The sequence below is a fragment of the Elgaria multicarinata genome, chromosome 2 (assembly GCF_023053635.1).
Source record: "Elgaria multicarinata webbii isolate HBS135686 ecotype San Diego chromosome 2, rElgMul1.1.pri, whole genome shotgun sequence".
In the NCBI taxonomy this organism is placed as follows: domain Eukaryota; kingdom Metazoa; phylum Chordata; class Lepidosauria; order Squamata; family Anguidae; genus Elgaria; species Elgaria multicarinata.
Genome location: NC_086172.1, coordinates 26,212,064 through 26,227,780, shown reverse-complemented (window position 1 = coordinate 26,227,780; position 15,717 = coordinate 26,212,064). Strand labels below are relative to the sequence as shown.

General features: G+C 41.8%; 2 protein-coding genes across 5 annotated transcripts in view; one reads left to right on the top strand and one right to left on the bottom strand.

The window, feature by feature from the left end:
* Positions 1-5,156, bottom strand: part of HYCC2 (hyccin PI4KA lipid kinase complex subunit 2) — a 57,891-nt gene extending 52,735 nt beyond the window's left edge. For both annotated transcript variants that reach the window (XM_063116174.1, XM_063116175.1), the window contains exon 1: positions 5,036-5,156. The gene's annotated coding sequence lies outside the window, so the exon portion shown is untranslated. The remainder of the gene's footprint in view (positions 1-5,035) is intronic.
* A 260-nt stretch (positions 5,157-5,416) lies between these two features.
* On the top strand, positions 5,417-14,947 carry NDUFB3 (NADH:ubiquinone oxidoreductase subunit B3). 3 transcript variants are annotated; one of them, XM_063116195.1, is made up of 3 exons: positions 5,417-5,553; positions 12,034-12,162; positions 14,702-14,947. In XM_063116195.1, the coding sequence occupies exons 2-3, from the start codon at positions 12,035-12,037 to the stop codon at positions 14,856-14,858; spliced, it is 285 nt and encodes a 94-aa protein (XP_062972265.1). In that variant the 5' UTR covers positions 5,417-5,553; position 12,034; the 3' UTR covers positions 14,859-14,947. The 3 variants fall into 3 exon arrangements, with proteins under 3 accessions (XP_062972265.1, XP_062972264.1, XP_062972266.1); XM_063116194.1 differs by having other exon boundaries at positions 5,418-5,553; positions 12,031-12,162; XM_063116196.1 differs by lacking the exon at positions 5,417-5,553 and having other exon boundaries at positions 11,708-12,162.
* Positions 14,948-15,717: the final 770 nt, after the last annotated feature.

Below are 15,717 nucleotides of genomic sequence, written 5' to 3'. Positions count from 1 at the left end.
ACTATCATTCCAAAATTATCTACCATGACCTCTTTTTGCTCTTGTGAACAGTCTTGCACTCTGGCAGTCTTGAGCTCTATGCAATGCATTTTTACATTTAGTTTTACTGATACATGCACACAACTGACTACAACTTTAATAGGAAATGAAGAACTAATAATGAAGCTGTTTTTGACAGATGTTTTAGGCTATTACCATCAGAGCTTGCAAGAAGATCAGTAACTCTGCTTTCCTCCAGGATGGTCTCTTACAAGAACATATTTGGAAGCGATCAGACAACAGAATGATTTTCAAAGAGATTCAGAGTTTACATCTAATTAAAATGATTAAATGAATTAAATATGAAGGTGAACACAAGGCAAATTTACCTAATAATTATTATTCAGTCTTGTACAAGAAACAGAGTCCTATCTAATTCACATGCTTGAAAAGGATTTCACAAATCGTTTGCCATGTGACATTATGAGTGAGCTGCTGTTTGAGGAAAAACAAGTCTAAAGCCCCTTTAGACCTAGAGAACTAGCTTCAAGGCTTTTTATTGAGACTTATGCTCACAATCCAAAGAGACACTTGCAACTAGATGTACAATTTTTATACTACTATTCTATAACAACACTAAGGGCTGTTCTCACAGTAAGTGGGTTGGAGGCTCCCCAGTTTAAGAAGCTGTCAGCACAGGAAAACAGAAAGTTATTAAAGCTCTCAAGTTTTGTTTTTGTTTTGTTCTTTAAAAAAACAGCTGTTTGGAGATTTGGCATGAGAAAGGTTAGAAGGGGGGAAATACTGTACATGTAACACCAGTAGTTTTCCTTTCCAGGGCTTGCTTGTCAATTTCCAAAGTGTTTTTTGAATTCTTCCATTTAGGGATTAACCAACCTAGTGCCCTCCAGAGAATTCCCAGCCAGCAGTCCCATGCATGTGGAGGGTGCCAGGTTGGAGAAGGCTGGATTAGGGTTCCTATGCAGATAGCTTCCAAATAGGAAACTATGCAAAATAATAAAAAATAAAAAACATATTCCAAATGCTCTTTGTTCCCTTTGAAATATGACCATAATTCTATAGGGGTGGGCAGCTTCTACTGCAAAAGTCATTCCCTGCTAAACAACAACAACCTTGTACTTTAAAATATCCACTTTCTTATTTAGATATTTATCTAGTCCATGGACAGAACAGCTAAACAAACAAAACAAATCAACACTGCAGTTGAGAGAATTCAGATCTTGATTCAAAAACAGAGAGATTGTATATATTCTAAGCTGTAAGGCTGTAAACTTTGGCATTTTCAGGAGATGCTTTTAAGGAGCACACGGGACTGCAGTCACAAATTAGCTCATAATTTGCCACTGCAGGAGGAAGAGCAAAGTATTCCCTTTGCATGAGCATCCATGCACTCATGCAGGACTGGATGCAATCCAGTTAAATTATAAGAAAATTAGGGAAGGGACCAAACTAGCCTCACACTATTATCTTGTCTCCAGAATTTCAAGATTTTACGCTACTTTACAAAATGAATCCAACAAAACACATTTCTCTGCATTAACCCAATAATAAAAAGAGACTAAGAGGAAAAAAATAAGTGCAGCAACAGAGCAGGAAGATAATTATTTAGTCTAAATGAGCTAAGCAGTGCAGAATTGCATGAACAGCAATAGTTTAGAAGCTCTCAACATTCCCATTGTCAGGAGCAGGGAGTGACATCCCCATTCAAAACATTTCAGTTTATTAAAAAAAAAATCAGCCTTCTGCTTCTTTCCTTTCTCCATGTGTGTAGGTTGTTAGTCAAGAGGAAGACGAATGGCAGAAAAGTAGTAGTCTACAAGCTACTGTGTAAGCCATGCACAGACCCTGGGTGTAGGAATTCGATCACCCAAAGCAACTATATGTAGCTCCTTATGTACATCAGCCTACAGTTTTGAGAATGGTGCAAATGAGAATTTCAATAGAACACTTCCAACATCCACCTGATGCACCCTGAAGTCCTCCCATAGATAACTCCACAACCATCTGTCCCAAAGATGGAAGTCACCTCTGTACAACCCTCCGAACACAGACACCCTGCAAATCCTCACATGCCAAGAACAGACCTCACTGGAGCAAGGGAGGTAAGCATAGAAAATTCAAGTACAGTATTTGGGCCATGCTCAGCACAACAATAAAACGACAACAAGGTAAACTGGAAGAGGGTACCAACTAGCTTTTAGCAGCATAAGTAGTGGCTTAGCAGAAGCCATCTAACTATACATTAATATGAAGTTGTTATATTATTTAAGCAACTGTATATATACTAATTTTGCCAAAATAAAATACATAATAAATACACGTTCACATTTTCTATGCACGTTCACATTTTGAATTGCTATCAGAGAAAATAACTCAGAGCACATGAATGACAAAATAAGCTAGCAGCTTGTTAGCCTTACATTGCCGTAGAAGGGAAAGAAGATTTACAATAAACATAAGGTATAATTTTTGCCCTTATTTGATGTTTTTCAAGAGTAACACATCCAACTTTGTGATGTATGCCTCTTTTTACAGGAGACTATGAAACCATAAAGATAGTGACTTCACAGGCAATAAATGACTTGTAGGTCCAAACACCAAAGGCAGAGAAGCCTACAATATTCCCAAACATGTCCTTCCCTCTACCCCATCTATTTAAACAAAACAGAGTGAAAGCTACAGCAAAGCTTTCTGGGTAAAGAGAAAAAATGCCACTATCCTCTGGATCACTATTACTGACAACAACAACAGCAACAGCAACAAAACAACATCAACAAGAATAGTTCTGCTCAGCCTCACCAGGATCCAGAGGCAAGTCAATGCGTGTGTGTATATCATGAGCACACTATCAAGTGCAATTAAGATCAATGTAAACATCTACCCCCTCCAGGAGGACCCTATTCTACTGCAATAGGCAGATCATATCCCAGTGCAAAGTCCTATGAATAAAAAATGGAGTATCAAATAATATTTTCCTGAGAGATTAACATTATCAGAATAGCTAAACATACTTAAGTGGCAGCAAGACACAAAATTTATCAGTAGCTGTCTACATATAATGTGCATGAGAGTCATTAAGTATTTCATAGATAACTAGGGGATAAAGATCAGTTTTATATCTTATGTAAAACCAAGCCTGTGGAGACAATGTAACTCCCACTTAACATGCCATAGCATCCCAGGAAATGGAGAGGCTACCCATCTGTCAAACTGTATGTTAAAGAAACACAGATATCAACTATGAAATGAAATAAGGACAAGCAACACTAGTCTAAATGAAACTAGCCTCTCGCCAAGCTGTTCTCTCCAGTCTTCAATCACCTTATAATAAAAATTAAAACATTCTAATAATCCATTAAATAAACATGGCTATAATAAATGGAAGCTTACTATAAATTGAACTTTTAAAAGTCTGACATAAACATACTACATAAATGTTTTTCACCTAGTTTCAATGTAACAGATTATCCTAATATGCATGTACACACATGGAAATGAAGCAACTATCACACCAATATGTAAAATTTAGCAATAAAGTATTTATAACTTTATTCTGAACCAGAAAGTAACAACTCATACTCAATCCTTGTAGCATAAGAGAAATGGGACAGATTGCATAGCCTACATGCATAAGTAAGCATGCCTGCATAATAGCATATGACTTGCAAGTTAGTATCATGTTCAGGGGGCACCTTAACATAGCTCTTCTTCATCACTTTGAACACCTACACACACTCCCTATAATTACTTGAGGGAATAAACCTGTTACAAATATAATGCCCCTGCCTACAAACAAACAAACAAAAACCTTTCATTTACCTCCCACTGTAGATTATAGATTGGGTGCCTTCTGCTCTTCCTGAAAAAACGAAGTTGACATAATGAAAGGCCACTAACTCTATTATTTTAAGGAAACAGTACTCTTAAGATGTGTGGTAGCATTTTCCCGTCTCAGTTCATAAACACCTACACCTTTTATGTTTACATACTGTACATGTAATCTCTATCAATTTTGTGCTCTATACAAGCTCTGTAAGCGAACATCAGCATGTGCAATACAGCTGAGAGGTTACATAACCTGCAGATTCAGAATGTCCCTACCAAATTTGCTTACATTTTTCTTTGCTACATTTCTCATGTTGTCATGAATTAGTGTGTTAAAGGCAAGGGTTCTCAGGAGCTAATTCTGAAAGGAATGTTAGTGTACAGAGAGACGTTGCTTGGCATTTAAAAAAGGAGCTGTTAGACAACTCAGTGATCAGTACAGTTCAGACCAGAGTATGAAGCACTGCATGGAAAAAGGAACTCATTTTTTATTTTGAGAAACCGGGGCAGCGGGGAAAGGGGGGATTGCTGTTTCTGGAATTGTAAGGATGCAGTGAGGCCTTAAATGCTTTCAGGAAAAGAAGATTTAAGTCAGAGACGATAACTTCAAACACCTTACAAACAAAAGTGTATGGTATTATCCTATTTTGTCCTGAAATTAAAGCTTCCAAGAAAAGCAGTGAGATGTTGAGGAGAGGAGAGAAGGGCTTAGTCTAGAAGGAAGCGTATACAGGGACGGACGGACGGAAGCCAGTCTTGGGAGAAGGTGGGGGAAAGACAGACGTCTGAAGGAGACCCCGGATTAACACGGGTAAGAAGAGGATGGCTGCTCCCTCTTTATATATTGTGGCGATGCGGGAAGAAGAGGACAAGCTCAACGGAAGGGTTGGAAAGTCGGGTATGGAGTTGGCATATATTTCGTATGGGGGAGATGGTCAAAGGCAGGGCGGCAAAGGGAAACCCACCGAATACCTGGCGGTCGCTGCCTGCAACGAGGCACGGCGGAAGGGACGCTGTCACTGCACCTCCGCGCACCGTGGACTCGGCAAGGAAGCGGCGGCGCTTCAGGTGCACCTCAGGCGCCCCCGCCTCCGAAACCCCGTCCAGTCAGTCCGTCATCACCTCCCTCCTGCCTATCGACCTACCCAGCGCGGTACCTCGCTTGCGCTACCGTCCAACAGGCAGAAGAAGGAGCGAAAGAAATGCCTACCAACGTCCTTCCGGAAAGCCTGGCGGCGACCTCAATAGCCTCCTCCCGCCGGAGCCCCCACTGCTGCTGCTGCCGCCACCATTGCTGCTGTTGCTAAAGCCCGCTTCTCCTTCCTCAGCTCCTTCCTACCGCCACTGTCTCCTCCGGCCCCTGTCAGCAGCCCCCGCAACGTAAGAAGGCGCCCGCCCATTGGGCAGCGGCCCGCCCCCAACAAGCGCAGCGTTCATTGGCTTCCTTCCCTCTCCCGGCGGGCAATGAAGACGGGCAGGAGCGGGGTGGGGGGAGGAGAGAAACCCTTACAGCGAATTGGGAAACGCGCCGCCAGTCAGAGTCTGAAGGAAGGGCGGGGCTTATGAAACCGGAAACGGCCTCCCTAACACTCGGCCTCCCCCAGTTACCTGCGGAACCTTTTGAACCGGGTAGGTTTTCTCGGGGAACTCAGGAGCTACGAAGACGGACCAGTTTCCGTGTCCGGTTAAGGTCCCTGAAGTTCTGAGGAAAGGACACTGGCCAGCCAGGTACGGGTGCTGTTGGTTACGTGTCTTCCCCACGCGTTTAGTCCCTGCTCCCACTCGTGTTCTCTCGTGTCTTAAAGCGTTAGAGTGAGGCCTCATAATCGTCAAGTGTTGCCGATAAAATGTGTAACTTTTTGTAGGTGGTGGTTGGCTGTACCTTGGCCTTTTCTTTAATGGGGTATTTGAATGCGTTATGGAAGCTGCTGCGTCTTAACATCCAGAGCATTGTGGTGGTCCGTGGAGCGCTTTTAGTAATAAGCTTTTCCTAGATAAACTAGCGATTAAACTCACCTCGCAGAGTTGTGAATAATATAACGGGGTAACCTTGTACCTGTTCTTTGGAGGAAGGACAGAATGCTACTGCGATACATCATTTCTCACAATGTGGTGTGGGACGAGAAAATAGGTGTGCTGCTCTTTGGTCAGCCTTATAAAAAATGCCCCAAACCTGTATAGGGCTTTGTACTCTAGTACAGGAACAGGGGAAAACACATTTTCCTGAAGTGTTTGAAGGGAAGAATTCTGCAATGGCAGGGTTGGTGAAACAAATGTGTACACAAAGGCTGGGTTCAGACAACATGATAACCAATGAAGTAGTCAACCATCAGTTGAGTGGTCAACAGTTGATTACTGTGTTGTCTGTCAGGCAAAAACCACACAGTTGACTATTTACCCAAAATAACCAATGTTCTGCAGAGTTGACTATCGGCACAACCATTGGTTAGCTTGTTGTCTGTCGGGCTCAGTGGACTATTTTGCAGGGTTGAGTGGAAGATTTTGGCTGTCTACAGAATTCCTGAGCAAGAGTGGCCAAAACTGTGCTGACCGCTCTGCTACACCTGGTACATTTCAGAGAGGCTGCTGAGATAGCACCAGGAGGAGGAAGGGTGGGGAGAAAGGTAGGGGTTGTGTCAAACACCAGGTTGACTATTAGTCCACTCAATGCCAGCCCCAACCACTCCACAGTTGTATAGGAACATGTTGGCTGAACAACATATTAGGACATATTTGGACGGCATATTAGGCAACGGAAGGGGGAATAACACACTCACCATGCATTATTTTTCCTGTACTCTTCACATGACATGTTGCCTCTCCCCCATCATGTGGCTGAGAGTCCCAGCGTCCTTCTGGGATGATGATGCTTCTCCTTCAGTCCTTCTGGCTGTATCCCACCAGCCATTGTGAGTTCTGCCAGCTATACAGGAACAGCTGGGGTGTTATATTTCAATCATGTGTGTCTCACATTTCAGTCAAGGTAGTGTAACAGTACAAAATCTTAAAATGCTTGTCAGGAAGATGACTTCCACCCCCTGTGGCAACCCCCCTCCCAAATCCTCTCATGAATAAAGTAGGGCTGAAAGGGAAGGGGGGATAACTAAAATGCAGAATTTTGATAGTCCCCTATTCTCAGGAGATGCTTTTTCAAAGAGCTGGTGCAGGATGGAAAGTTACCTTTTTCCCACTCCTTTCAATTGGCATGTCTGGATCAAAGCCATAGTCTTAGTAGGGTTTTTGTAGTTGGTGACCTAACAATTCAAAATCAGAGCTTTAAACTTCTCAACCAGTCCTGTGTCCAGTGTATGCATGCTAGCTTTGCCCACTGGGAGGTTCCTGATGACAGACTAGTTTGTATGTGTGAGGAACAGGGCAACTTTTAGGAGTTGGGAAAGAATCTAAAGGTTTTCTCTTTTTTCTTCTTTTTTTGCAAGTCTACATAGTCTCTACCAAAAATTTCAGGATTTTTAAATTGGTGTGTTTTTCTATAATGTCAATAACCATATTGATGGTTGGTTAGGTGATCGTGTGCATTTAGAGCATTTACAAATTGAGCCATGAATTATGCGGGCCTAAACACATTTATGAGGATGGAGATCCTATTTGATATAAAATAAGGTGTGCAAAGCTATATTGACATTCACTTCTGTCTGCTGGTTCTTTTGCTTGTGTATTTGAAGTGTACCGAATGGCTTAGTTTTGTTTATACTGTCTTAAGACTGTTGACTTAGGTTTTTTATCCTGAATCAATCTGTATTTCAACTGAAGTCTCCTGCTTGCTAGATTTGGGTCACAGATCAGTGTAAAGCTGTGAATTCTGTATTCTACTCGCCTCTGCATACCAAGTATAAAAAAGCAGGGTTGATACCTTGTCACTTATGCCAGGATCTACAGAAGGCAAGGTCAGAAGTCCCAGTTTTTCTGAGAGATTTTTTTCTGTGTTTCAGCTCACTTTAATTTCTGAAGCACAGTGTAAACAAATCAGAAGTTGAAGGGAATTAAAATATTATCCCAGGAGGGGAAATCTGAAGAAAACAAGATTAAACAAAGCATATCTATTATGGGAGGGATAAAGTTATAAAAACTAGAAATCCAGAAAATATGTTATTCTTCAATTTTTAAACTTGTCAATAGCCTTGTCCAAGGCTCTAGCCCGTTTGTATGAGGCTACTGGATCTGATCACACAGACACGTGGAGGACTGTACTATTAATAAACAAATAATACCCAGCCATATTTGTCACTTTTATCTAAACCAGTGGTCTGGCCATTAGAGAGAGTGTGTGTGTGTGTGTGTGAGTGTGAGAGAGAGAGAGACAGAGAGAGAGAGAGAGTGTTAAGTGAAATGTCTAAGCTGAATCCAGACAAGTCTGAAATAATTATAGTTGACAAATCTTATAATCTCAAGGAAGAAGAGGATAGAGACATATGTTATCTACGGCACTCAGATGCCTATGGCCAATACTTTTTGAGATACTCCTAAATTGAACATTCCTTAGTTTTTATTTCAGATATGGATCTAGTGTCCATCAGTCTATACTACTACTTGTGATTACCTTTAAGTACTTGGAAGATCAAGTGGTACTCAGCATAGTGGAATGACATATGTTGGAGATGGGATGCCTCAGCAATATTACATTGCTGAGCATCTACACTGATTTCACATGGTAATTTCGACCTATATGATTTAAATGGCTCATACCAACTTATGTTATGGCTCCTTTATATGTTATGTTTTCCCAATATCCCATTATACTAAGATGTAATTAAACATATATACCCGTAACATTTGGAAGGGATAGAAATGTTGGCTTTCCTCTGCTCTGCAAACTGGGTACAGTATCCAATTGGGTCTCTCTGCGAGTGGGGCCTACCATAGGGTGACCATATGGAAAGGAGGACAGGGCTCCTGTGTCTTTAACAGGTGTATAGAAAAGGGAATTTCAGCAGGTGTCATTTGTATGCATGCAGCACCTGCTGAAATTCTCTCTTCATCGCAGCAGTTAAAGCTGCAGGAGCTATACTAGAATGACCAGATACAAAAGAGGGCAGGGCTCCTGCAGCTTTAAGAGGAAATTTCACCAGGTGCTGCATGCATACAAATGACACCAGCAAAAATTCCCTCTTCATCACAAACGTTAAAGGTATAGGAGCCCTGTCCTCCTTTTTATATGGTCACCCTAGCCTACCACCAATTCCGTCCTGCAAGCTGTGCCTACTGTTTGTGCAATGGGACATGCCAGGAATATATTATACTAGCACTTGGGCATTTCAACTGACTTCTTATTGTCTTCAATGCATAATTTAAGATGCTGGTTTGAGATATATAGCCCTAAATTCATCAGCCCTAATTTCCCCAGCAGGACGGAGAAATGTGTGGCACTACAGATGTTGTAGCCTAACAACTTGACCGCTGACCATTCTGACTGGGGCTGCTGGGGGCTGGAGTCCCCATCCAAAAGTCTTGTGGTTGTAGGCTGACCCTGATGTTTCAGGATGAAAGCCAAAAAATTATTTAATGACTCATTCACATCTAGAGCAGACTTAGCTAGTATTGGTTGGCATTATAATTATGTATTACTATTTTAAAGATAATTAATGTTATTGTTTTTCAACTTGTTATTGGCATAAGTATCAAACTTGATAAAAGTATCTTTTGTTCAGCAGTGAATCCTATACATATCTACTCAGAAGTAATCTCCCAGTTTTCAGTGAAACTTATCTGAAACCTATTAAACTACCCATTAAAATATTTTCTGATCTATCAAAATAATGGGAAGATGCCAGTATAATTACCTTTTATTTATAGTTCTTGGTCCCACACATTCAAAACCTTTATATGTGCTTATCTTGTTGCTGAGTGAAATGGGTGCTTCTAAGAGCAGAATGATGATTATGTCTGCAAAACCTCATTTTCAAATTCCTTTTACGTACAGATCTGGAGTATGACTAACGCGACTTGGTACATCTTGTTCACAAGCAATTGATGTTTCATGACTCTGCACAGCAGTTCTTAGAATTAAAGTGCTTTAAAGCCTAAACATTAATTGTAACCAGAAACACTTATTTAAATATAACTTAATGCAGCCTTAAATTACTAAATAACATATTGCCTTTTTAAAATGGCAACTTCCCTCTTTCTTGATCTATTTTGAAAGGCACAAAGCTATTGTATATTCATTTTAAAAATTACTGTAGCAATCCTTCTATGACTGGGTTCATATGACACTATAGTCAACCGTTGGTTAAATAGTCAACTGTTGTTTAAATAGTCAACAGTTGACTATTGTGTTGTCTGTCGAGCTTTTTCCACACCACAGTTGGCTTTTTCCAAGAAATAACCAACACAAATAATCAATGGTGTAAAGAGTTGGCTATCTGCACAACCGTTGATTATTATGTTGTGTGGCAGGCTCCATTGACTATTTCACATGCCTACAGAGTTGCGAGGAAAGAATGGCAAAAACCCAGTCAGCTCTCCCGGAACGTATGTGTGGAGCCGCTGATCGTGCCGTCCCTAGGTGGGCACCGCAATCGGCGGCTCCCCATGTGTTCACAGGGACGTGCAGGTTCCATCTCTGGGTTGGGCAGGGTGCTGCGATTGGCAGAAGGATTTTTCCTGCAGCTTGATGTCACATCTCCCCCCACAAGTGATCCATTTCAATATGGGGGGATGGAAGGAGCTCTCCTGAGGCTGTCTCCTGTAACAGGAGAGCTCCACAGGAGAGCTCCTTCCATTCTCCCCAACCCGGCATCCAAATAGATTTGGCGTGGCAGCGAAGGAAATCATTTTTCTAATATCAGGACAGGAGGTAGAAGAATCTCTCCTGCAGCTCTCTCCTATAACAGGAGAGAGCTGCAAGAGAGATCCATCCACCCACCCGCTATCCATTTTGGATATGGAGTCAGGGAGATGGCAGGAGAGCTCCTTCCACCACTTTCCAACCCCATATTCAATAGCTGGGCGGCAGAAGTATCTCTCCTGCTTTTGACAGTTGCAGGAAAGATCCTTGCCCACCCCTTTTCCATAAAGAATGGGCAGGCAGCAGCGGAAGGATCTTTATGGGGAAGGGGCGGGCGGTGGCACAAGGATCTCTCCTGCTCCTGACAGCCGCAGGAGAGATGCATTTGCCCCCTATCCCCATTCTCTACAAAGTGGAGGAGAATGGAGATGGGGGTGGATGTATCTCTCCTGCAGCTGTCAGGAGCAAGGACAGCCTGTGCACACCCCAGGGAATATATGGAGCCCCACGATCATCCCATGCAGCACATCCCATGAGAATCCCCCTCCGTGCCAGGTTCCCCCACTGTCAATGGTAACCAGCACTGCTATTCAGTGGGGTGGGCAATAGTCAACCATGTGTTAATAGTCAACTCCATGGAAGATTGCTACCACATAGTAATAGGCTCAGTTATTAGTGGCCTCCATTACGTTTTATGGGACAAATAAAATGGGGCAAAGTTCCAGGATTGTTGAGGGATGGGTAAAGTTTGCTTCCTCCTTGCTCAAGAAACAGATCACTGAGAATAAGTATATCCCCCTTTTATTTTGTTTTTCACATAAATGAATGGCACTTAATCGTATGGAGAGAAAAGTAAAGCTAATAACAGGCACTGTGCTAGTTTTAATAACATGTCCAATCCAACAGAAGCTTTCCAGGCACATGCCCAAATCAGATAAGCATCCAGTGTAGTCCTGTTTGTCCTCACTGTATTAGCGCCCATGGAATGCACATCAAGGTGTGTCAAAAGCAATTTGGTGCAGATAGACTGAAATCTGCACTGTTGGCTGCGTATCTCATTTAACCTGCTGCCCTTTAAACTGCGAGGAGGCATTCCCCTTCCTAGTTTAAACTTTAAAGGTACCAGTTGGGGATTGGGTCTATCTCTGGTGGATGTGAAATCCTTCGTAGTGATATTTCGCAGGGGAAATGCTAGCATCTCTCTATAAACAATGTAAGGCTAGTATCAATAAGCAAAGGTAGCTGTGATGGCCATAACAAAGTTTCCAAAATCCATATTGGGTTTGTACCTTCATTAGGCTGTGGACTGGATCAATTAATGAAGCTTTTTGCCCACTATTTTTACTGAAACTTATGCAATGATTTTTAGTGACCAGGGCAAGTGGAACCCCAGGCAAGCAGGTCAGAGGTTGTGAATAAGAACATCTTGTGAGAGCTACTTTTTAAAAATCTTTTCCTAGAAGCATGGGACATGGACATGAACACAAAAAATTGGAACTTCCTGATTATAGACATTGGAAGATAGAAGGTACTCCCTTACAGGATGTCCAAGAAAGGTTGGCTCGGCGGGGTCTCAGGGATCCATGGCTTCGGTAAGAGCTGGCATAAATATATTTTTTCATTTGCTCTAGACGGCCAAAAACCTGTAATTCCTCAGATGGCTACTCCTTTCACAATAGAAGGTTCAAGAACTTCTACATAAAAGCAATTTTTAAAATGGTCAGTTCAGGAACACAATCCAGTGAGACTCTTGTGAACACACATCAGGGCTTCTCAACTCACCAACAATAACTCCTTGTCTTGTATTGGAAAATGTCCTACAACTAGACTCTTAAGAGTATAAGACGGCTTTCCCCAAGCTGGTCACCTCTAAATGCTTTGGACTATAACTTCTGGCATTGGCCATGCTGGCTTGAGTTGAAGTAAAACAAAAACATCTGGAGGGTATCAGCTTGGGGAAAAGTAGTCTAGGAGATGAGTAGAAAATGGAGGTCTCGTCACTTAGTTTGGGGAGAGGTGTTGTTGCTACAAGAGGAAAGATGGTTTCCCATATGAGGCCAGCACAGAGCTGTTGAGAACCCCCACATTACTGGGATGCTTAATTATGAGGGGCTACCTTTTAAAGACGTATTGGGCCCTTCTTGGCTAACTCTACCCAGTACAAGTATAATAGTTCAACTCAGCAGCAAAGAATAGTCATTTTGGACTAAACATTGTATCTTTTGGTAAAAGTATAATGGAAAATGCTGTGCTGTCCATTAAATTATTTACTAACATACGCATACCTCCTGATATTTTGTACTGTGTGGTCTAGCGCCACAGTACTCAGCATCTCAGTATTGGCATTAGATTTTCCATTAGAAAATCTAGATATAACTTATTAATATCTACCTTTATGTTTGAAGCCTAGTAAACGTTGATCACTGAAGTTCTTTATTCAGAATGATGTGAAGCACTAGCTTTTGTAATATGACCTCTTCAGCCTGCCGCAATACAGACTGCTCGCCTCAAAAGCAGAAGCAAGTTCTTCATAGATTAGTAGAAACTTAGATCCTGATCACTTGGAAGAGTCCCGTGTATTTGGATGTGTAATGTAGACGTATTTGATGTGAGTGTAACGGTGCATGTCTATTCAGAAATAAGTCCCACTGAGCTGAATGGGACTTAATCCCAGATAAATGTGTACAGGATTGCTGCCTAAATGAGCTACAGATATTTAGTAACTCATTTGTCAGGTGTCTATGTCTGTTAAATCTATGGGGCAGAATCCAATGGGGTGCTTATGCCCCTGCTGAATCTTACATCCTGCCAATTCTGTGGTGCAAGTGCCCCCCCCCCAACACACAGTGCTTGTGCCCAAAGAGAGCTTCGGCTATTGGGCAGTATAAAAATGTAATTAATAAATAAATAAAATGGGGTTGTAGTGCTTCCGGGGAAACCTGAAATGAGCAGAAACACCCATTTCTGGCTGTTCTCACACAAGAGTGCTCCATTACCTGCCTCCTTGCAGAAATGAGCGTTTCCGCTTGTTTTGGGGGTTCCCCTAGGAAGTGCTAAAACACCCTTGTGTGAGTGGTGGGTCTCACTTGCACTTTGGAATTGGCAGGCCCATCACTTGCAGAAGGGAATTGGTGGGGTGGAAAGGAATCGGTGGATATTGCCAATTGAACTACATTGGACTTTTGCATTACAACTTTTGTTGTAATGCCTAGAAATGGAGTTTGACTATGAATAATCTAAAAAATGTTCCCATTATGGCATTAAAACATGTTAAGAGCTGTTCTTTCAAAGATTGTTTCATTCTAAAGTGGCACCAGAAGTTCAATGATTATAGTGGATAGTCATGGAAAATTATATGAAGCCTTGTGAATATAGCTATGTGGAGTTAGATTAGAGGCCACAAACCATAAATTTATACACAAAATCCACACTTAGACATTTTTCTGTGCACTCCCATGACCTAATTCATTTCGATGGGGAGGAAGGGATGGGAAACGTTTCTTCCATGAACTTCCTTAAGTTAATTATTCTTAAAGATAAAAGTCAAAACAACACTTTCCACTGAAAAATTGCTTCAGAATGGCTGGGTTCACACACAACTCTAACCCATGGTATGGTTTATTGCATTCTGGATTGTTGTGTTGTGCAACCCAGCCGGGCTAACAAACCATGGTTTCTTAACCACTAACAACCCATAAAGAGAACCCATAGTTTGTTGTTGGGTTGTGAACTCTGGGTTGTTTAAACTGTGGGTTGTTATGTGTGAACCCAAAACAATGGATTGTACATGAGTTGTTTCGCCAAGATACAGAGTTGGCAGCGAAGAGTGATTAAAAAAAAACACCCAGCTACTCTATATACAAGTACTACAGCACAGCAAAGTCATTTGGGATACAGGGAGGGAGCAGGCAAAGGAGGAGATAAGCAAACAGTCCAGGGGTTGAGAAAACAAATCCCAGTTTGTTCAATTGTCTGCCAGACAAATCCTGGGAATGGCAACAAATCATGGGTTAAATGAACCATGGATTAGCATTATGGGTAAACACAGTGTGTCAGTAAATTTGTAGACCAATAAGCAGAGATGCAGATTTTTTAGTATTCATTCATCTTTTGTCTTTGTTTTCACTTTAGCAATGAAGCGTGGAGGTTCATGGGTGGCTTTGCAAAACCTGTCACCTTCATGGAAGTTATGGGCAAAGGATTCAAGTGGGGATTTGCAGCCTTTGTGGTAGCTCTCGCAGTTGAGTATACACTTTTCCCTGCAAAGAAAGATGGTGGGCATCACTGAAGGCCGTTTGTTTTCTGTTCTAAGTTATGTATCAATAGTGTTTTCTGACTTTGCATGGAAAGATGCATATTAAAGTTCTTCAAGACGAATATCTGTGTACTGTCTCTTTTTCTTTACGGGAAGTGGGTTTGAAACACATTAAAACAGCCTCTGGTTATTAGGTCTGATGTGAGAGCCATATCTAAGCAAGTTAGACCTGCTGTTTTATTATTGTTTTCCTTAATAGCTTTCTGTTGTATTTGCTTGGACCAAAGGCTAGGGAAGGAAGTAGAGGTCCAACATAGAGTCCATTTTCCAAGTGCGGAAAGATAGCTGGCGCGGTTCTCTCCATGCTGGCTATGAGGAGGAGTGTGGAACAGTTTCCTGACTCCAAGGTCAGAGTTCTGTGTCTCACTTCTGAGCCAAGAAACCAAACTATCGTATTCCCCCCTCCCCGCCCAACAAGATGTCACTGTGAAGAGTACATAGGATCATTCCCATACTGACTCATGTGCGGTGCCACTGAGAAGTCCTTACTCTCAGTGGCTGCCATAACTATTATTATTCTTCCTCGTGTTTATATTCTATCCTTTCCAAAGAGTTCAGGGTGGTATATTTAGATATGGTGACCCCTTCTTGTCTTCACCACAACTCTGTGGAGTAGGTTAGGTTGAAAGAAGGTGACTGGCTCATGACCATCCAGTGAGCTATACAGCCTCAGTGGGCATGGAAGGTAAATGGAAAGCTGTTGTGAGTAATGGCTTTTTAGAAATGGTGCACAAGGGAAGCATCAGACCTAAATCATCCCTGAATCTCAATTAAGGTACTCTGTGATACCTTCTGAATCTTCCAGTATTGTGTGCCTTGCTAAGAATCCTAA